Source organism: Crocodylus siamensis, chromosome 3 (genome assembly GCF_052110815.1).
Source record: "Crocodylus siamensis isolate JL-2025a chromosome 3, ASM5211081v1, whole genome shotgun sequence".
Lineage (NCBI taxonomy): Eukaryota > Metazoa > Chordata > Crocodylia > Crocodylidae > Crocodylus > Crocodylus siamensis.
Window position 1 is genome coordinate 129,673,932 of NC_143397.1, and position 22,723 is coordinate 129,696,654.

Consider the following 22,723-nt stretch of genomic DNA (forward strand, 5'->3'; position numbering starts at 1 on the left):
TAGTTATCTTACAGCATATACATCATGCTGTGAGCCAGTGATCTCATTAGAAAACATGGAGAAGTAGACTTGGAAGGGACCTCCAGAGGTCATTTTGTCCAACCCCTCTGCAGGATCATTCATAACCATTCATACAAACCGTTATCTAAAAACTCTTTGTAAGACAGCCATGAACTCTGATGCAACTCAGGATATAACACCCTAACGCACCACAGGTAAAGCAGGGGAATGACGGCAACCGATATCCTGCTTCTATAAAAGATTGTTAATATATGTCCAAGAGATCCCAGGTAGAATAACACACACCCCTGCCACAGAGAAACTCAAAAACCTCCACAGTCCATACCAATGTGACAATGGGGTAAAATTCCTTCCTGACCACAAACATGGTGATCAGTCTGACTTTCAGTTGAGGGGCATGACCCTTTAGCCAGGAACCTCTGGCTTTCATCCCAGCAGGTGTACTGCCACAACCCAGGCAAAAACCCCAGTGTTGGCTGCAGCCAACACCCAATGCTTCTGAGGGATGCTTAAAAACACCTTGACACATACAGGGTCTTCATAAAGTCCTTGTGCACAATCTAAGTTATTAATGCTTAAAAGTGCACAAGGACTTTATGAAGACCCTGTATAGCAGAAAGTGGGGGCAGGAGCAACCAGCAAACCCAGAAGCATAGGAAATACCCATAGTAGAACTTAGGCATACCTATGCCTAGATCATCCCCGACTAGTGCCTATCCAAACTTTTCTTGAAAACTTCCAGTGAGGGAGAGTCTACATCTTCCCTAGGCAGTCTATTGCACTGCCTCACTGTTTTAACAGTAAAGTCTTTCCTGATATCCACTCCACTATAAACCCACATTGCTGCAACTTCAAGTCATTGGTCCATATCCTATTCTCTGCAGCAAGCAAGAAAAGGTGTTTTGCCTTTTCGTTATGGCAGCCCTTCAAATATTTGAAGGCTGCTATTGTATCCCCTGTTACGTGTCTTTTCTTCAGACTGAACATGTCTGGCTCCTTCAGCTTCTCTTTGTATGACTTCCATTCTAAGCCTTCTATCATCTGTGTTGCCCACCACTGGACCCTCTCGAACTTCTCCACATCCTTTTTAAAATATGGAGCCCAGAATTGCACACAATTCTCTAGATGAGCCCTAACCAGTACTAAATGGAGCAGCACTATCACCTCCCACGTTGTGCACCTAATACTTCTATTAATCCATCCCAAAACCACATTTGCCTTTTCTGCAGCTGCATCACACTGCAGACCCATATTGAGACTGTGATCTACCAAGACACACAGATTGTTCTCCATAGTGCTGCCATCCAGCCAGGTGTCACCCATTTTTTATTTGTGTTTTTGATTATTCTTTCTGAGGTGTAGCACCTTGCATTTGTTGGCACTGAACTTCATCCTGTTAACTTCATTCAATTTTTCCAGTCTCTTGAGATCCTTCTCAGTTATGCTCCCATCCTTCAATGTGTTCACAATCTTTCCCAGTTTTGCTCAAGAAGCTTTTGATGTCAGCATCCAAATCATTAATAAAAAAGGTGAACAGCATCAGGCTCAGGACGGACCCCTCTGGGACTCTAAACCTCTTGCTATTTTGACCTGGATCCATTAATAATTACCCTTTGCTTTTGGCTATTGAGCCAGTTATCTATCCATCTTATCATAGTTTTGTCCCAACCCACAGTTCTCCAATTTGTTTATGAGACGGTCATGTGAGACCATGTCAAAAGCTTTGTTGAATTCCAAATTCACTATATCCACAGCATTGCCACAACTAGTTATTCTGTCAAAGAAGGAGATCAAGTTTATGTGACATGATTTGTTCTTCATAAATCCATGATGGCTTCTTGTGATGAGACTTTCCTCCTCCAGATGCTTGCAAATGTCTTTCCTTAGGCTATGCTCCAGTAACTTTCTAGATATGGAGGAAAAACTAACTGCTCTGTAGTTCCCTGGGTCCTCCTTTTTGCCTTTTTTTAAAGACAGGCACTATGTTGGCCCTTTCCAGTCCTCTGGTACCTGGCCCATCTCCCACAACTTCATGAAGATCATTGCCAAGGGCTCTGAGAACTCTTCTGCCAGTTCTTTCAACACCCTGGGGTGACGTTCATCCAGCCCCACTGATATGAATTCATTGAGACCCATCAAAACTCTCTGACTGTCTCTTTTGTTATCTCATCCTCCAGCTTGCCCCTTTCATCTAAATAATCATTATTAGGTGCCTGGTTGCAGCTTAATTTTTTTTTGTGAAGACTGAGGCTAAGTAGCTGTTGAGTAGCTCTACCTTCTTTGCATTTTCTGTTAAGAGTACCCCCTGGTTTGTTAACAGTGGACCCACAGTTTCCTTGATCCTTCTTTCTGGCCAACATATTGATAGAACCTCTTCTTTTTGTGTTTAATCTTCCTTGCCAGGAGAACTCATTCTTTATCTTTGCCTTCTGATATTGTCCTGGCAAGTTCTTGTTATTTCCTGGTAAGTTCCTTGGTCACTGGATCATTTTTTCATTGCCTATATGCTTTCTTTTTGCATTTCAGGCATCCTAGAAACCCCTCATGCAGCCAAATTGGATGCTTCCTATTCTTCTTGTGCTTCCATAGTATTATAATAGTTTCTTATTGGGCTTCCAACACTGTAACCTCTAGAAGCTCCCAGCCCCCTTGAATGCCTTTATCCTTCAGTCTGTCTTGCCAAGGAACCATGCTTATTAACCCCTTGAGTCTGGTGAAATCTGCCTTTTTGAAATCTAGCATCCTAGTTTTACCAAATTCATGCTTTCCCCATCCCACAGACTGGAATTCTATTATATCATAATCACTTCCTCCCAAGTTGCCCATTGTCTTCACACCCTTCACTAGCCTTTCTCTATTGGTCAGTGCACCCATCAGGCTTCGAACATCTGGTCCTGTGCCGCCTGGCTTTGGGTGTGTAGGACTGCTCATCGCTCCATCCCTGTGGTTGTACAGCACCGATGTCCCACCCCAGAGTAGCCTCCACCCCATTCTCACCTGCCATGACTTTGTTTGTTACTTCAGTGGTGGGGTCCAACTACTGGGGCTTATCCAGAATCTGGAATCTCTGGACAGCAGTCTTCCGCAAGGCTACAACCTCCCCTACACCTCGGTCTGATACCCAGCCTCGATGAATTGCTGAAGTCTCTTGGCCCGACCCTTGCTTCTTGATGTAATGGACACTAAGGTACAGATGTATAAGGTCTAACCCAACCCTGGACTGAGCCAACTCTAAGGCCCACTGCAGCCTGCCCTCCTACCCCTCCAAAAGTGGGAAACAGAAAGAAACCAAAGGAAAACACTGCCAATAAAATTCCTGACCTCACACAAAATGGGCTACCCTAGCCCTGAGAATTCCCCAACTAACCCTGTCCTGGGTACACATATGTCGAGCGGTTAGCACCCCCTGAATGCCACACTGGACTAATGGCGGTCCCTCTAATTCAGCCCACGCTGTCCCTTGCTGGGCAGCTCTAGATGGTAGGAACTTGTTTCCTGCAGCCCCTCTCACTGCTTAGGCTCTCTGTTCCCCATCTGGATTTACTCCTGGAGCCTTCCCAAGCCTGTGCCGATCCCACCTGGGTCACTGACTTGACTTCCATCACCCTCTCTTTGGGACCATCCCTGCTGTCGGCTTCTACGTTCTGAACCCTTGAATCCTCTCCCTCAACTCCTTTGCCTGGAAGAGGGACATCCGCCATGGTGATGCTGGTGTCCTTCTTTTGGCAGTCTCTGATGCAGCCTGCTGCCTCGTGGAAGGTCATCCTGACCCTTCTTACCCCTAATTGGGGTTCCAGAGATACCTCCCCGGCAACTCTGCTCCTGATCTTCCTCTCTCTTCTTCGCCCGAACCGCCTTTTATTTTCCCGTGCTGGCTCCACTTGCTCCTCTCCACAGCTGGCCACAGTTTCAAAAAGATGTGGCTAATTAGCCACGCAGGTCCCGCCGCCATTTCCGGTCTCGCCACGGCACCAGCTGCAGGTAAGGGAGTCTTCGTTTCTGTCCCTCTTTCCTCGCCTTCCCTGTGACAGTCAGGACAAGATCCAAGAAAGATGATCCCCTAGTTGTGACCTCAAACTTCTGGAAAATAAATTTGTCCTCCACAATACTTAGAGACTGGCTTGATATTTTATGTTTGGCTCTGTTGTTCTTCCAGAAAATGTCTAGCAAATTGAGGTCTCCCATCAGTACCATTTCATAACTTTTGGGTATGTTTCTCAACTACTTGAAGAGTGCCTCATCCACCTCCACTTCCTGATCTGGTGGCCTATAATAAATGCCCACCATTATATCGGTGCTGCATCTTTCATCTTTTGTCTTCACTGAAATGCATTCTGCTTTGTTGTCTTCTTCCTCCTGAACCAGGGAACAAGTGTATGTGTTTTTGCCACACAAGGCAACACAGCCACCTTTCCTCCCAACCCTGTTCATCTGAAGCAGAGTATAACCTAAATGTTAGATTCCTCCTTATTCTGTTGGAACATAGATTTTAACCACAAATAAATGGGATGTTTTGCTTTCAAAATATTGTCTCCAATTCCCTGTGGCTCTGTTGATTCCAGTAGCAGGTGGTACAAACAACCTGAGATCAAAAGAGCATAAGACGACAATGGCTGTGCTCTGCTGCACTGCCCCATGCAGGCTGAATGGATCTCCATGGAGAGCTGGTGATAGGAGTTGATAGTTTGTCAATATATAATTTACATCTTCAATTCAATTTTAAAAAGACAATTCAGAAATAAAGAAATAACTGCCAACTCTTGTTTACTAATGATCGCAACGTTAGACCTTAATGCTAATAATACATCGTACAGAAGAAAAAATGGGACAATGAAATGGATGAAATAACATGAAAACCATGTCATTTTAAATGACTTTCTTTTAAGCAGAACCATGTCATGCTATCTGTAACATATCAGGCCATATGATGGTGAATTATCAGCTAATTTTGTTAGGATGCTTCCAGTTCAATGGTAACCAATAGGAAAGCCTTCATTAACTGCAGCGCATAGATTTGGCCCTTAAACTTGGCAGGTTAACATACAGCAAAGTGTATCTGTTACACAATCTATCTTGCTACATAATCTTGATCAAGGATTAAATTGGTGGGCCTTGTGCAAGCAAGTATGGGGAAGAGGGTGAGAAAATAATGAGCCATATTCTTCACTGCAGTAAACTGACAACGGACATGCATCAATTTGCAAAAGCAGATAATTTGACCCAATCTCTCTCCAAGACATGAGGAGAGAGCACATCCCAATGGGGCTTTTTTCCAGCTTTCCCTGCACAATTTTGAAAGACACTCTAACCATAGATCCATCACTTTAACCACTCATCCATCTAACTACAGATCCATCAGCCTATATCCTGACCCTAACTTCTCTTTGAGTTTGCACAGAAGCTCCCCATCTCTTCTACGTCTCCTGCATCAAGCCCTCTTAAAAAGGGTTCACGGAGGAGGATTCAGGTACTGAGGTGCAGAAGGTCATACCAGCTCCTTTGCAAATGAGTATATTTAAATTTGAATGAAGATACAGAGACAGCATCCATCCTTAGTTCCATGTACACAACACCACTGAAATTAACTATGTTACTTATATGCCACATGGAAAAATTTGGCCCAGGGTACTCAAAGGCACATTTCACATATAAAAAGGTTATGCTACATTAGGAATAATGCATGAGATAATTTGTTTATTTGCCCAGGAAGCGTATAGAAGCAATAAATGTGTAGATTATTCTCGGGTTGTTTTTTCATGTCATTATCAGATTCAACAACTGTATACAAAAAAGTACACAGTCCTCCACTTTATAAAAGCACAGTTTGCTCAAACAATTGGAAAATATTCAGTATTCTTAAGATTAAATATCTGAATATTGCTTCTGAAGGAACAGCTGTCAGCTTAAATCTAAAGTCTAGTTTGTTTACTGGCTGTATTTTATATCTGTTAGAAAATGACACCAAATGGCAATAAAATCATTGTAAGTATTCTACTGGGGAATATAAATGCCCTTTGGTTACAGTGTACATATCTTTATACATAATTCTAGTATATTTTCCCTAGAATTATGTTAAATATGTAAAAAGCCTTTTCTCATAAAGGTAAAAATGTTAGATGTTTCCAAGCTGTAATTTAGCATTAGTGTCAAGATTGCTTCAGAAAATAAGCTACGGTTACTGTTTCATTCTTTTTAAGTGTCACTCAGCATACCATATCTGATCTTGTATTCAAAATAAACTTATGTGATTTTATTCACTTTTCCAGAAGTGCAAGAGAGTTTAAACGTAATTTATAGCATATGGATGGATGTAAATAGCTTAAACTAAATAATTGGTTAGTTACCTAAACTGTCTTATCCCATTATTTCTAGGTATAGTTCAAGTAATTAGGGAAAATACATCTCTTTTATCCAGAATGGTTAAATTGGATGGATCCTTGACATTTGTTTAGGTTTATTTGATAGATAAAATCATACTATAAAAAAGATTCTCTACAATGTTGGGGTTTACTAGGCCTATAATAAGAAACTGATATTTTACTGAGTTAAAGTGATTTATCTTTGCCCTTTTAATAAGAAATCAACTCCAGTCAGCAGAAGTCAAGATAAAAATCACTGAGTTGGTGTTATCACAGTATAGACTGCAAACACCAGGATTAACTTTTTTGTGCATGGATTCCAAATACATTTAAAATGCTAAAACTCAGTAATTTTCCATACATTACAATAACAAAAGATTAATGAATGAGGAAAGGCATGAAAAATGATTTATTTTTGGAAGGTCATTCCATGGGTAGCTAGCATCTAAATTGAGTACTATAAAGCAGAAATATATTATAGGTAAAAATGGAAACGGGTTTTATTGCAAGTGAATTCTTTGAGTTTTACAATGCTTCTGATAAAAGGATTGCACTCACAAGTTTAACCTCTATAATTTTTATGCTATGCTTTAAAAAAAAACTTTTTACTTAACATTTGTGAGGCAATTTATTCATGTCGCCTTGTACTTAATGTGCCTTTTAAAACAGTTATTTTTGCCTGGTTCTCATAAAGCTTATAAAACTACTTTTCATGCTGGACATGAAATTTCTAGACATCGGAAAAAAGTTTGTATTTTAAATGGAACAACATATCTAGAGTAATACAAATTGTCCATTTATCACACAGACATTTATTCTGAACTAGCACAAATACTGATTCAACAAAACAGTTAAGCAAATAGTTCTATTAAACTGAAGAAGGCTTAGGACTTGCTTAAAGTACACACTTAAGTGCTTGGTTGAACTGAGGTTGGGGACAACAGTGCTCCTACTGAAGTAAAAAACAGCTGGATTAGTTTGATAATATAATGAAGTCATTACAAGTAGCTAAGAACTTTCTAATAAGATTATGCAAAATCACTTTCATATAGGCCAAGACATTCTGTCAGATATGCAAACATAACTGCAGCTGAAATCATTGGGAAGAGAATATGTGTATCTATTTGAGGACAGAATTTGGCTTGGTAAATTAAATACATCATCCCATGACTGAGCTTAGATCAATATATGTGATAATTAATATTAAGTAAGACTCAATGTTAACTAAGTCATGAAATCTGGGGAAAATACAACTACATGGGCACTTTAATTTTGTTATATTCAGAACTACTTGATTCTAAACAAAAGATTAATATGAATGAACAAATACATTATGGTATTTACATTTCCACCTATGTTGGTTTGAGACAGATAAAATTAGCCTAGCTCCCAAGTAGAAGTTTTTCCTTAGTTCTTTACTGTGTTCAGACATTTGCCAAGAGAAGTACCACAGTACTTCTCTGTACTGTGAGAAGTACTGTTGGCTGCTGACAGACGTGGGAAAAACAAAACAAAACAGCACTTTATTGGAAGAGGAAGCAAGTTAGTTCGACCCAGCTCTCCAGCATCTGTATAGATCAGGAGCTTCATCAGGGCTTTTAGGCACTTTTAGCTAACAGCCGATTCAATCAGCTATTAGGTAAAAGAACCAAAAAGTCCCTCTGAATTGTACAGTTTATACAGACATTGAGTGAGCTGGGTCAATCTAACAAAATGCTTCTTTTTGGCATGTGCTGCGCTTAGTGTGGGGGATTGCTGAGCTTAAAGGAAAGTGCTGGGTTTGTTTTTCATGTCTAAGCAGCTGTCATAAGATAATGAGCATTCCTGATATGCAGAATCAGGCCCTTTGTCATTTAAACAGCTCACTGGAAAAATGTTCTTATTATAAAGATGCTTGTGTATCTGAAGATAGAGGGGAGTGCTGCCTATATTGAAGGTATGGCATATATACAAAAGTGTGTATACCTTCATGCGTATATATATATTCACACACATACATACCTCTCTCTCTTTACAGGCAGTCCTTGACTTAGGACCTTTCGAGTGGTGATGAATATCTCTTACAATGTTTATAAATTAACCCATTTTGACATTCCAACATGGGTTTTGTCTTTATGACAGTCGATACTTAGTGCAGCTGGTAAGTGGTGGAAGGGGAGGGGAGAGGGAAGAGAAGGGACATGGGGGCACAGATCAACAACCCCCCACCCTCCGTATTGAGGGAGGAACTGGGGCTGGGGCAAGCACTGCCCAGCCAGGTCCAGGCTGGGCAGTGCGGGGAGACGGGGTGGTGACTTCCACTGCTATGCACTGCTTATCTGGCAGCTCAACCAGCATTTCCTGTCGCTGCTCCCACTGCTGGTCTGGGAGAGCATGGGGGAGTATGTGCTTCCAGATCTGCATGGGGTAGGCTGGGCTGGGTTGGGGCTGCACTGAACTGTGCTCTGGGTGGGCAACAGGGGCTATGGCAACTTTTTGGGTAGCTTCAACCCCCCTGCTCCACTGCCCACCCCACCCTGAACCAGGGGCACATGCCTGCACCATGCCTTCAAAGCCACAGTTCATCTGCGGGGCACGGGGAGGAAGGGGTGCAGCTCCCACTGCTGCGTGCCATTTGTCTGGAGGCAGCTCAGTGGCTCCACCCCATGTCTATCCTACCCTGGCTGGGTGAGTGGCAGGAGGGTATGGGGGAGGTGTGCCCCTGGATCAGGGTGGGGCAGACAGCAGATTGGGAGTTATGGGGGGCTGTATTCACCCAAAAATTCACTGTAGCCTCTTCCACCTTCCTAGAGCATCCCCAGCCCAGCCCACCCCACCCCACAGTGATCTGAGGGCACATGCCCTGCCCCCCTCATGCCCCCCCCAGGCAAACTCTGGCTGGGGTTTGGGGCCAGGAAGGGGGGTTAAACACCCCTTTCCCCATTCAAATTTACTGCTGACTGTGACTGTGGACTACATATCCCAGAGGCACCTGGAAGCAGGAAGAGGAAGTGATGAGCAACCCTGCAGAGTCCTGCTGCTGTAATTCTGGATTGCAAATCCCAGCAACCTCAGGGGCAGTCTGAAGAGGAAGTGAACACACAGCCAGAGAGCCGTGCTCTAGTGTCCCCTCAGCTTCTGGCCTGAGCCTCAGCAGGCATGTTTTTGCATTTCCTGAATCGAAAGTAAATGTCTGTTCACTTCTGTTTCAATTTAATATGTGAAGGTTAGAGTAACCTGCAAAGACCGAATTGACTCAGCCTTTGGCTTTCTGACCATCTGTACTTAGCTGCTGAGAGCATTGTGGGCCACTCCTTTTGGCAAGCATGCCACATATTATCCCTGCACCCTCTCCAAGTGCCACTCAGGTCCCCTTCCCCTGCCCAATCTGCTGTTCTACTTTCTTCCCTGTGCTCCCTGCCTGATTTGCAGTATGTGGGGCAGTGGGTGGGTGGGTGTGGGGAGGCGGAGGGAGCAATCAGTCTCTTGCAAGCTGGAACTCTGCCAGCCTTCAAGGGAAAAGCCAGTTTCCCACATTTTTCTCCTTTAAAGGACAATCCATTTTTAAAGTTTATTTGATGCCCTTTTATATGTTCTTGCAACCCACTTTTGGGTCATGACCCATGGGTTGAGAAATGCTGGTTTAGAGCTCTCACTAGCTGGGCAAAGCATGATCTCTCTTTCCTAGCTCTAGCACAAATACCTTGCCCTGATTCCAGCTTTTGTTTCTTAACTTCACCAGGTGGTAAGAGGACTGGAAATTGGCTGTGCCCCTGAATAACTAGCCACACCTGCTATGACTGAGAACTGCCATAAGATAGATCAGCCAAGCAGAACATCCTAATGGTTGGTGGAAGCACTGGGGTTACCTTCTGGATTTCAGGAAAATATTTCTGCAGCTATGATTAATCCCTTAGTTTAAAAATAATCATCGTATGTCAATACATGTCTTGAGGGGTTCTCTACTCAAAGGATCTTCTCAGACCCTGCTCTTGAATTTTCCTTACCTTGGATGAGTGTGCAGAAGAAGAGAAAAGGTATAAACTACTCCACAGAGTATGATGCCTTTGTACAGAAGTCAGATGCCATTGCATCTGAAGTTATATTTATTTGTGTCTCTACAAGAAAGCTAGCCTTTCTAAAGGAGACAAGGATAAAAGAAGCCTTTGTGGCAGAAGGAGGAAGAGGTCAGCACTGCCCATCCATGCAAGCAAACAAATCCCAACCTTAACTGAGATAAGAAGGGAGATTTTCCAGCTGCCACTGCTGCCTCTAATGGAGAAAGGAAGACTATGATCATTAAAAGAAACCGGCTGTCACTCCTGAGGGGGAAAAGGGAGCCTACCTCTTTGCTTCCTGCTGTCACTGCAGTTACAGAGGCAATCTGGGAATGGAGAGCCTATTTAACAGGAGAGATTAAGGGCTTATCTACACCGTGTCAGAAATGACACTGGGAAGGATGAGAGTGAGCATAGTCTCTGGTAGGTGAGATACTGGGTGCTGAGGGCAAGAACAGAACAACTTCACTAGTGAACTCCTGGTTTTGGAGTGTATCAGCAGATTTGGGGGGTGAGGTATGTTCAGTCCTATCCCCCCTGGGACCTGACATTGATGCAAAATAGATGTACCCTCAAAGAATTGAGATTAGTAGTTTGGCAAAGTGAAGTCTGAGAGGGAACATGATGTTTATTTGCTCTCATCAGGGAAGTAAACATCAGAGAAGGAAAGCAGCTATTTAAATGATGGACAAGATTGGCATAACAATAAATATGTATAAAGTATCCATGAATAAATTCAAGCCAGAAAACAGAAGCAGATTTCTAACCATTTGAGTGAGATTCCCACAAAATACCTTTCAGTGGGAATAGTGGAAAGAAGAAACCTAACTTGTTTCAAGAGACTGAATTTGAAAAATGTATTAAAACATAATAAAACACATACCATACTATGCTTCCTGCTATAGAAAGGGACTAAATTCAGTGTCCCAGGAAGTTCATTCCAATCCCTATACTCTGAAAAGCTATAGGACTTAGTAGAAAATGGGAGCATCTACATGTTGCCCCTATGGCGCACTATGGCGACATAGCAATCACATGGGTCTACATGTAACTGCCACTCTGCCAGCTATGTCACCATAGCAGCACACTCCCTTGGTATAGTGCACCACTACAGTGACATAGCAGCGAATTCTAACCGTGTGCTACACACGGCACAGTAACCACCTGTACTGCGCCATGCTTTAGGAAGTACTAAAGCATGGTGCCATAGCAATGTCACCATACAGCGACATATAGGCGTGCCCAATGAGGTGTTTTCTACAGGGACTTAAAAAAATTTTGGGGCAGTGGTTGCAGCAGGGGGAGGTGGGTGAGGAAGGAGGGAAGGAAAGGTACGGACAGTGGGAGTTCTTTGTATGTTGCTGAATGCCTGTGTAGGACTTGCCACAATTTGATCTACAATTTCAAAATTTCACAAATGTATAGAAGATTTCTAACTTGGGGACTGAAGAAAAAAAAGCACTGTGGCCTTTAAAATTTAAAAATAAATAGAATGTCCTTTGTCAGCTACCTCTAAGATCTAGATATAAGTGCAATTATATTTATTATTCAGTAAGGGATTTTTTCAAATAATATTTTAGATGTGTAGCTATAAAACCTGTAGAGTAAGCTTAGACACAATCAACTGGAGATGTGGCTCTACTGACAATACTGGTCTTAGCCATGTTATTGGTAAGAAGGAACTGTAAGTTCATGGATTTGTGTAGGGGTCTGTACCCTTAAGGAGCATTGCCATGTGTCAATTAGAGCCAGTTATTCTAGGACATGGCTCATGTTATGAAATGCTGATCAGTTAAAGTTCAGCAACTGAATGAAGCAAGTCTCGGTCAGGCTAGGCTCTGAGAGACTGTTGAACAATACACCTGGGAAGAGAAAACTGCATTATATAGAAAATCATGTTCTCACATTCCTCTTATTAATATAAAAAGAGATTAGTGAATTCATTCACTGCATTCAGATTGTTTATTGTATTTGAACCCCCTTAATTTCATATCCTTGTTGATCTTCAGTGAAACTGCACACCTGAAAGGCTGAGAAACAGTTCTAAAAGCGTATCTAGCAGTGGTATGAGAAGCCAAAATGTGAATTAGGCTACTATAGAGTTAGACCACTGACCTCCAAAAGTGGAGATAGAGAAAGTGCAAAGATTTGTACAGAGAACCTCTGTTATCTAGCACACGCAGACATGGATCTGGCTTTGTAAATTTCTTCATTTAAATCATCAAGTTCGACATTATATAGACTACATTCATTCTCTTGTTTTGTTTGGCTGGCTGCAAGATCTTTTTGCCTAAAGATCATGGGTGCCTGGGACAGAATTACATTTGGAATTCTAATGGACCAGTTGCCTGTTTCCTTTAGCATTAATTTTCTTTAAAACCCCAAACATTACAAATAAAATATTTCAGTGCAGAAAACATCATTCAAATAGAGATCAGAGGAGTAGATTTGAAAGTGAGAGAGATCTCTTTCAAATAGAGATCATTTGAAACAGTGATTTTTCCCATTTTGTAAAGATACTTCTCAGTCAAGACACCTGAACTGAGTAGCTCCAGACTTTGCAGCTTAGTCTCATTTACACTACTTTAAATGGAGAGCAGACTCTCCATGGAAACATTCTCATTTCTTAGATGGGTAGGTAAGGCAGCATTCTTTCCCTCTTTAATTTGCCCTATATTTCAGTTTCTGAGTTCTTTTAAAGATCTTTTTATTGACTGTTGTATGACGTAACCCATCTAGAGAAAGTCCATGCCAAGTACAATATTTATTCTCTTATTGAGTTATAATTATTGCTTGAGATACCTACATTGTGAATGACACTAATGTACCTAGCACCCACAATTTTTTCCTGTATGTATACGAAGTCTATAAGCCCATGTAGTTTGCATGTAAACATGTAATAAAACACTATTAAGATTTCTCACTCTGTTTGGTGAGGGCACAGGCTGGACACTCCTTGTTTCAATCCTGACTTATTACATGTTTGTTTCTGTAAATTCTATATGTAACCAAGTATTTGGACCTACCTCTACAATAGCCCCATCTGATAGTCTGAGGAAATGTCTGTAGAGCTCCTGGAAGCCACTGAGGTGAACAGTGAAGATAGAAACATGAACTGTGATATCTCTTGAGGTAGCTCTGGATTTGAAGATTTCATCCTGGTGCTGGAGGTCACAGCTGGAGACACCAGATTTGCTGACATAGTCCTTCCAGATGTAATCATACACTGCCACCTAGTGAGACAGAACCCCCACCCCCCCAAAAAAGCACCCCCCCAACAGAAATATATTTAATTAACTTCTGGGAAAAGCTTAACCAATTTAAATATGATTTTACAATAAATTTACAAAGTCTGCGCCATATGCAGTACTTGCACACACTTCTACTACATATTTTTTATGACAGAGATCTAAATAGAGAGGATAGACAAATCCCTGGTGTGTATTTCATAAAGTTAATTCTGCACAGATGAAGCTGTAATTGACTACCATATTAACCAAAAGTAGGGAGATCAAGCAGGGGAGGTTAAGCAATAAAATGGCAATGCTGATTAAAAAAAATGCTTAGTGAGAGTTTTGTGAATGAGTATTTGTATTTCTCGGTCTTTAAGAACCCTTTTCTCGTTTACTCACTAGCACTTTCAGTCTGTGATGCCTGTATAGGATGTAATATAACCTTGTGCTGCCAGGTAAATAGTAGATGAGGCAGAGGAAGGATGGTGTGTATTGTTACAGAGCAAGGTTATTGACATAGTTACATATTTTCTTGTTGTGGCTATAAACATATTTGCTTGGGTAGACTCTGTGCTTGCTAGTCTGAGCCAAAATTCCCACAACCATTTTCATGTCATTTCTACTAACAGGCTATACAAAATTCAGGAACACAGCTGGAACACAAAATGCAGTTTAAGAGTCTCTTACCTTTAACCAAAACTGATGTTGAGCAATATTATTTTTATAGTACTTTTCAAAAAGGAATTTTTTAAACCCTTTACTTCTGCAGAAACATTTCAGCGAAGAGGTTTTTCCTGTGTGATGCCTGGAGTTGTATGTCTTGAGCCTCACCTCCATCCTTGGCAAAATCTTTGAGAAAATCATCAAGGCTCACATTTGTGAGAGCCCGGCAGGACAAATTATGCTGAGGGGAAACCAGCACGGGTTCGTGGCAGGTAGATTGTGCCTGACCAATCTAGTCTCTTTTTATGACCAGGTCACAAAACGCCTCGACGCAGGAGGAGGGGTGGATGTCGTATACTTGGACTTCAGGAAGGCCTTTGACACGGTATCCCACCCCATACTGGTGAACAAGTTAAGGGGCTGTGACTTGGATGACTGCACAGTCCGGTGGGTGGAGAATTGGCTGGAGGGTCGCACCCAGAGAGTCGTGGTGGATGGGTCGGTTTCGACCTGGAAGAGTGTGGGCAGTGGGGTCCCGCAGGGCTCGGTGCTTGGACCGATACTCTTTAATGTCTTCATCAGCGACTTGGACGAGGGGGTGAAATGTACTCTGTCCAAGTTTGCAGATGACACTAAGCTATGGGGCGAAGTGGACACGCCAGAGGACAGGGAGCAGCTGCAAGCAGACCTGGACAGGTTAGACAAGTGGGCAGAAAACAACAGAATGCAGTTCAACAAGGAGAAATGCAAAGTGCTGCATCTAGGGAGGAAAAATGTCCAGCACACCTACAGCCTAGGAAATGACCTGCTGGGTGGCACGGAAGTGGAAAGGGATCTTGGAGTCCTAGTGGACTCCAAGATGAACATGAGTCGGCAGTGTGACGAAACCATCAGAAAAGCCAATGGCACTTTATCGTGCATCAGCAGATGCATGACAAATAGGTCCAAGGAGGTGATACTTCCCCTCTATCAGGCGCTGGTCAGACCGCAGCTGGAGTACTGCGTGCAATTCTGGGCGCCGCACTTCAAGAAGGATGCGGATAACCTGGAGAGGGTCCAGAGAAGGGCCACTCGTATGGTTAAGGGCCTGCAGGCCAAGCCCTACGAGGAGAGATTAGAGAACCTGGACCTTTTCAGCCTCCGCAAGAGAAGGTTGAGAGGCGACCTGGTGGCTGCCTATAAGTTCGTCAGGGGGGCACAGAAGGGAATTGGTGAGTATTTATTCACCAAGGCGCCCCCGGGGGTTACAAGAAATAATGGCCACAAGCTAGAAGAGAGCAGATTTAGATTGGATATTAGGAGGAACTTCTTCACAGTTCGAGTGGCCAAGGTCTGGAACGGGCTCCCAAGGGAGGTGGTGCTCTCCCCTACCCTGGGGGTATTCAAGAGAAGGTTGGATGTGTATCTAGCTGGGGTAATGTAGGCCCAGCACTCTTTCCTGCTTATGCAGGGGGTCGGACTCGATGATCTATTGAGGTCCCTTCTGACCCTAGCATCTATGAATCTATGAATCTATGAATCTATGAGCCTTGTCTGCACTTAAAAAGGTTTGCCGGCATTTTATCTCAGTATAGTATATTGGCTAACTCTTCTAGTGGAGATGTAGCCAGTACTGTCAAAAACTTTCTTTGGTATGAGGTATAGGTCAGATTCCATTACATGAATGAAGTATACTCTACTGGTAAAAGGATGTTTTTCGCTTCTGCAACTGCAACTATGCTGGGACTTTTGCTGAGAGAGAGAGAAGGATGATTTATTTTTTCTAACCTCATGCACCTAACCAGTGTAGCTATGCTGACAGGGTTTTTTTAAGGGTAGACCAGCCTCACATTTCAGGTAGCTTATGAACAGAACTCCAGCTTCTTGCACATTTTGCTTCTTTCCATAGCAAAAAGGAGTCACCAAATCTTAAAAAGGTACCAAAATCGCAATAAGTAAATTGTCTCCAAAACTAGGAAACATTTAAGTGGGCATCAGATAGCAGAATGAAGAAACTCGTTTCTTTCTTTCTTTTCTTTTTTTTTAAATCCATGCTGATTCATTTATTTTTAAAACTGGGCGCATGTACATGTTCATTAATGCGCCTTTGCTACTGTGCATTAAGTTTACTACCTCTAATATGAGGTACTAGATAAAGGCACCGTTGCTACACTAATGTGCAGTAACAAAGACAAACTTTTTTTTGGTGATGCTTAATACTCAGTCCATGCCTTATATGTAGCACCTGGATGCTATCCTCAAGCCCCAGGCCACAGCCATGCTGTCTACTGCAGTATGGGTGACCTGCCCGAGCCTCTACTATGGCTTGGCCCATGTGGTGATGTGTCCTTGGGGGAGGGCCCCTCGGCCTGCCAGCAACCCATTCTGCCAAGCTCCCCACCCCCAGTGAACTCCAGCAGCTCTGGGAGGCCCTGCCAGCTCCATGGCCTCAGCCCTGGCCACAAGGCTCAGCCGGCCAAGTCATTACCAGCTGCCCTCAGCACTAACACCTCCCCAGACTTGGGCCCCAGCCCAGGCAGTCACATGCTGCATCCCTCTGATCCAGGACATGGCTGGGAGCTGCACTCCATCACTACCAGCAGGGACCAACCTGAGCACCTAGGCACACCAGCCCCACCCATGGGGTGAGCCCACCTGACCCCTGATCCTTCTTCCCTCCTCACCTGGCCCACCCATGCTCCGCTGGCCCCCAGGCTCCCCCTCCACAGCACACAGGGAGATGGGAGACAGTGCAAAACTTTATTGAGTGGCCTGTGCCACCATAACAAGGTGGGCATAGGCTTCTCATATGCCAAGGATGCATTGATGCTGGCAGCAGTGTCGTCCTAGGCAGCGGGGGTATGGCTGTCCAGTGCAGCCAAAGGTAGCCCTCCGGGCAGTGTCAAAGGCTGTAGGGCAGCAAGGGATTGCCACTGCACCAATGAAGCTCAGGGTCCCATGCCAAGTGTGCAGGTGTACCTGGGGCATCATGGCCATCAGCAGCAGCAACAGGGCATAGTAGGTCAGGCACCCCTCAGTCTGCCCAAATAGCTCCTCATGCTGCACCCAGGACGCTTGCAGCAGGGGCACACGCACCAGGGGAAGGAGGGTGGGGGAGGGCAAACTGCTTCTGGATCATATGTATGTGTAGATGCATGCTGTAAAACAGGTATTAGATTCTGCTGGGAGGGGTGTCACAGGCAGGAGCAGAGAAAAATAGCTGAAGTGCTGTCAATGTGGGAGGGAAGGTTAGAACCCAGGCAAGGTCACCCCTCTCTCAAAGACTCAGAGTTTTGCAACAGAGCATGCCAATAGGCACTGCATGTTCAAAGGCCCATAAGACCTCACCTCTCCTTCCAGCCTTATGAATTTAGGGAAGAGCCACCCAGAAACTCAGCATACAGCACAGACAAGTAGATACAGCAAGGACCTTTAGATACTGCTAATGCTACCCTGACCAGCAAGTTTTTACAGCTCTTAATTTAGACATTCTCGTCTCTCTGCTTGCTTCACTTCCCTCCCTCTTCATTCTTCCTGCATCTGCTCTCCATGTGCCCCTTTCTTCCCTCCTCTTCTTCTTTCTCCTTTCCTCCTTATCCTCCCTCCTTCCACTCCCTCCTTCCACTCCCTTTGTCACTGTTTAGCTAATCTCTTTCCAACAAAACCCAACTTCAAAAAAAAAATTAATGAAAGATCATTTGTTTGTAAACCAACATATTATTCACTCTATTCTACATTACACCCTTTCCCCAAATCCTTGTCTGTCTTGTCTAGGACCATGTCCTACTCCTTATTCATATAATGAACAGCACAATGGGATCTTGTTGCCACTTGGGTCCTATGACACAAAGGAATAATAATTTCATGTTTTAAATTGGAGTAAAAGAAAAGTGAAAACTGTGCAGAGCAAATGTCAAAAACCAATGTTACCAGAATGGAGGAGCTTGTTCTAAACATTCAAATTCACCCAAGCAAACCTAAAAAAGAAATGCTGTGCTTGGGATGTCCTCCTTTTCCCCAAAAAAACTCAGACAGAAGAATAATTGACAGGGCGCCACTGAGATGGATGATACAGAACTGATTTACAATGCAGGATCTAGCCCAGAAAATGATGAAGTAGTCAAGGAAAGGCTAAATTCAAGAAACACATGATCCACTTTGAAGTCACTAGTAGTTGTATTAATGTATCTAAGAGCACATATAGACTTAATTTTATGGTGTTTATTAAGCCTGTGTGAAGCGGCTAGTACTCATTTCAGATTCAGAGTCACTCAATTCAGAGGACATTGATTTGATTCAGTGATTTGAATCACTGTCCCAAATCAATTCAACTGAATCTGATTTGGAGATTCCATCATCGCTGAATCAACCGAATCTCTGAATCAAACAGGCCCCATCCCCAACCTGCTCTCCCAGCTCCTTCAATGGCTACTCCGTCAGCGTCCTGGCACCTTAAAAAAGAAAAGCCCTCACTCACCAGCTGCTGCTAGGTAGGGGTGCAATCCCCACTTCCCCCACTGCCCCACACTGCATGGAGGGGGTTCTTCCACGAGCCCCCAGAAGCCCCGACAGCTGCTGCTTCTTAAAAAAAGAACCTGGAGCCGGACCTAGGTGGGGCAACTATCAATAGGGCTGGGAGAGCGGGTGGGGGATGGGGGCTCATGGCAGAGCCCCAAACACACTGCAGGTGAGTGGGGGGCAGTGGGGATTGCCCCCTACCCTGGCAGGAGCCTTTGAGTGCAGTGGGTTATTTTTTTTAAGAACCAAGAGCTGGGGCTAGGTGGGGCAGCCATTGATGGGTCTGGGAGAGTAGGCGCAATCAGGGGGTACTCAGAGGGGCTGAGGCAATAGGCAGGGGATGAGGCCTGGCAGACGTCCCCCTGTGGTCCTCTATCTCCTCCCCCTACTTATTGGCACAGAGTTTGGGTCCAGCTCCCTGCAGCAGTGAGTGGGGACTGCCTGAATCTCTAAATTTCCCCAAAGCTCTCCAAATCTTTTCTGAATCGATTTGGAGAGGTTTGAATCAATTCGGACCTTTTTATTGGTCTCCTGATTCTATTTGGATTCAGAGATTCAGCCACAGAAATCAGGCCGAATCTCCTCCAAATCGAATCAGTACCCAAAGCTTCACATAACCTTAGTGTTTCCTGTGTAAAGCTAAGAACTAAATTATAGGAAAGAGAGACAGTATTGCAATTCAAAGACTGAGGTGTTTCTGGAGTTGAATGTACCGAATTTCACACACCCTGAGAAGTGCCTCCTCCTTGGCAATGTTTGAAAGTAGTGGCAGTCTAATGTCGACTCAGCACTGAAACTTTCACAATGTATTTCTGTTAATCTAAGTTGCTAGATAATTATTGTTGCCTACATAACCTGAAGTTAGCTCCAAAAGTAAACTCTACTGTCATCGGAAATCTTTATCATTAGATTAATCAAAAATGTCCATTCATTTCTACAAGAGCACAGTATGAGTTAATAAATTCACCGAGACAGGCAAGTCAAGAAACTGTGCATATAGGACATGTCAGAGGAACAGAAGCTGGCTATGATCTAGATTCACAAGGGCTGACAAGAAATCACAAAATGCCAGAGCAATGTACAGTAATCCTTAAGTGAAATTCATTTTTCAGCAGAGAAACAAATTAAGGATGGTAATTCAATGATAAAAGAGGCAGGCCAGAACAGGTTCAAATGCTGAATAGTTCACAACATAATTAAAGCAGGAGTATGAGGCTGTTAATCGTTTTATAATAGTTCAGCTTGAAATTAGGTCTGATGTGAATGCCCTTACAGTTGATTTGTTTGTATTATTATAATTACAAAGTGTTACATAGATTTAGTGCAGTAATACAATTTTTACTTATATTTAGCATGTTGCTTTTTCTTTCTTCACTGCTTCTTTTTGTGCAAGTAGGCAAGGGGAAGAAGTGGAAGGAAGGGTCATAAATTTAGGTCAGATCAGATGATTTAGTAAGTCTCGTGTGGTTTTAAGTCTTATTAATAATTTTAATGCATTATGCCTTGACAACAATGATTTCAATCACTGCTGCTCTAACGTACATTGTGACGTAAAAAGGCATAGATTTCTACAGGATTGGAACATATGCCTTAAAAAGGAAAATAAATTATAGTTCATATTACAAAGTGAAATACATGGGCCATAGGCATATTTGTAGCTACATATAGGGTGTATCTATACCCACTGATACTATGTAGTCCCAGCAGCACATGGGTTGTTTTTTACCTTACGGTACAATAGTAATAAGCTACTGCTCAGTAGCTCATTGCTACTGTGCAGTAATGGCGGTGTCATGGTTAGTGCCTGCCAATGCTTTGTTGCCACGGAGATGAGCTACATTGCCGTAGTTCATCACTATGGCAATGTAGTGTTTCATGTAGATGAGCCCATAGAGTATGTATTTTCTATACACCTATACATATATGTTGTCATTCTATATTTGTAAATGCACATACAAATATCCATTGTATCTTCCTACAAACATACATACTAGGCAGAATGTATTATTATTTTTAATAAGACATCTATCAAGCAATGTATATTTGCAATATACATTTAAATGTATTTAAATTGTATTTAAATGCAATTAAATACACGTCATATACAGCCTTTTGATATAATGCTGATAGAAGTTAGGAAGTAGAAAATGCTATGTTGCTAGAGAAAAATAAAGATTTTTGTGAGATTGGCAGGATCTCTCATGTATTCTACAATTATAATTCTACAATACCTATCTGATAGGCTTAAAATAACAAGCACAATTAAGAAACAGATATTCAGGTTTATCTGAGACTAAATGAGAATAGCAATATAATACTACATGAGAAAACTCTGCTCCGCATTTTCTGCAAACATTCATGCTTATCTTATAGAAAAATACTAGGCAATTTGTTTTATTTTTTAACTCTGTTCAGTACCTGTACTTAATTGTTTACTTCTGTAATAATTAAGGATATCACACATCATTACCACATGTAGAAAAACAAGGCTTTCTAGCTATACTGAACAACAGTTTTCTCAATTGTAAAAGAATAATTTAAAAAATGGCATCACTATTTAAAATTCTTGAAATGGGACACAATGGACTAAATCATAACTGGCTGTCAATGGAATTACAGTATGGCCATGGCACATAATTAGCAAAAGTTACAAGCTGGCTATAGGGAAAAAGACAAACATTATAAAGCTATAGTCAAAGGAGATCCAAAGTCCAGGATGTTGTGTTTACCCCAAATGACTTTCATAATATGACCAGGTAATTTTAATTTTCTGTGGTAAGAGCTGTGAACATGGGAATTGTCATCTTCTAGGTAGTCTTTGTTAAAAAGCAATCCCATTCCACAAAAACAGGAGTTTTGTCCTCTAAGGGAAGTAGCTTATCCTATGGGAATTCAAAGTTACTGGGGGGATCCATTGGTTATTTACATCTCTGAAATACTATTGTGAAAATACTTATTTTTAAGGATCCAAGAAGTCCCAGGTGAGAAAGAGTTGTTTCTGTCCTTTGCATGCATACCACCATGACCCTGTTAAAGCCAAGGGCATCCTGGGCTCAGTTCAGGTCAGTTTATTCTCATGCTGAAGCTTAACTCTGAACTCACTAAGCAAGTCACTGTTGGGTTCCTGTGGGGAATAAGGTCAGTATTTACCAGAAGTAAAAATGAAATGAATAGTAAATAAATCAAACAAGTTGTGAAATGGAATGTGTGGTATAAACAAAAGTGACTACTTACTATGACTGTCAAAATGTGTATCCTCATATAAAAATAATGATCAATTATAATATTTTCTCTGTGTTTGTTTCCTTTATATAGAAGGATTTCATGGGCAATACTGTTCTTTGGAATCTAGAGACATAATGAAGCATCTGCAAGTTTGGGATCCTGAAAGTGCAAGACCTTTGGCCTGGTATCAGAGGAAGACTTCTCCCATGCACATATATATCTCATTACAACTATTCTGACACCTCTGAACATGCAGAAGGTAATCTACATGCACCCCTACAGGCACCACTTAGCGCTTTTAATTGGTTCCTGAAAAAACGAGCGTTAAGCTGAGCATTAAGCGAAACTGAAAGTATCTGACAATCCAAGATGGTGACCACGAGCATTATAATGAAACTTGTTGAGTGCTAAGTGAAATGAGGTATTAATTTAAAATGAGCATTATAGTGAAATAGCTCTAAGCAAAACAGCATTAAGAGGGGGTTGCCCATATTGCAAATGTTTACAAAATCCAATTGAGGCATAGTTATGTCAGCATGATAACCCCACCTACTACTGGGCATAGTAACTCTGCAGAGAACAAAATTATTTCTAAATGGTTCTATTTATGGCTATAATGGACCAATAGTACCAACTGGTTTGGGACTTTTTTTCAGTTGCATTATTAATGCCCAAAACACTATTGTTA

General features: G+C 42.4%; 1 protein-coding gene across 1 annotated transcript in view; it reads right to left on the bottom strand.

Annotated features, from left to right (window-relative positions):
* LOC149868802 (uncharacterized) overlaps window positions 1-22,723 on the bottom strand; it is a 300,950-nt gene that overhangs the window by 4,946 nt on the left and 273,281 nt on the right. The window contains 1 exon segment of the mRNA XM_090037671.1: window positions 13,444-13,650. Within this exon segment, the coding sequence (XP_089893797.1) occupies window positions 13,444-13,650 (207 nt within the window).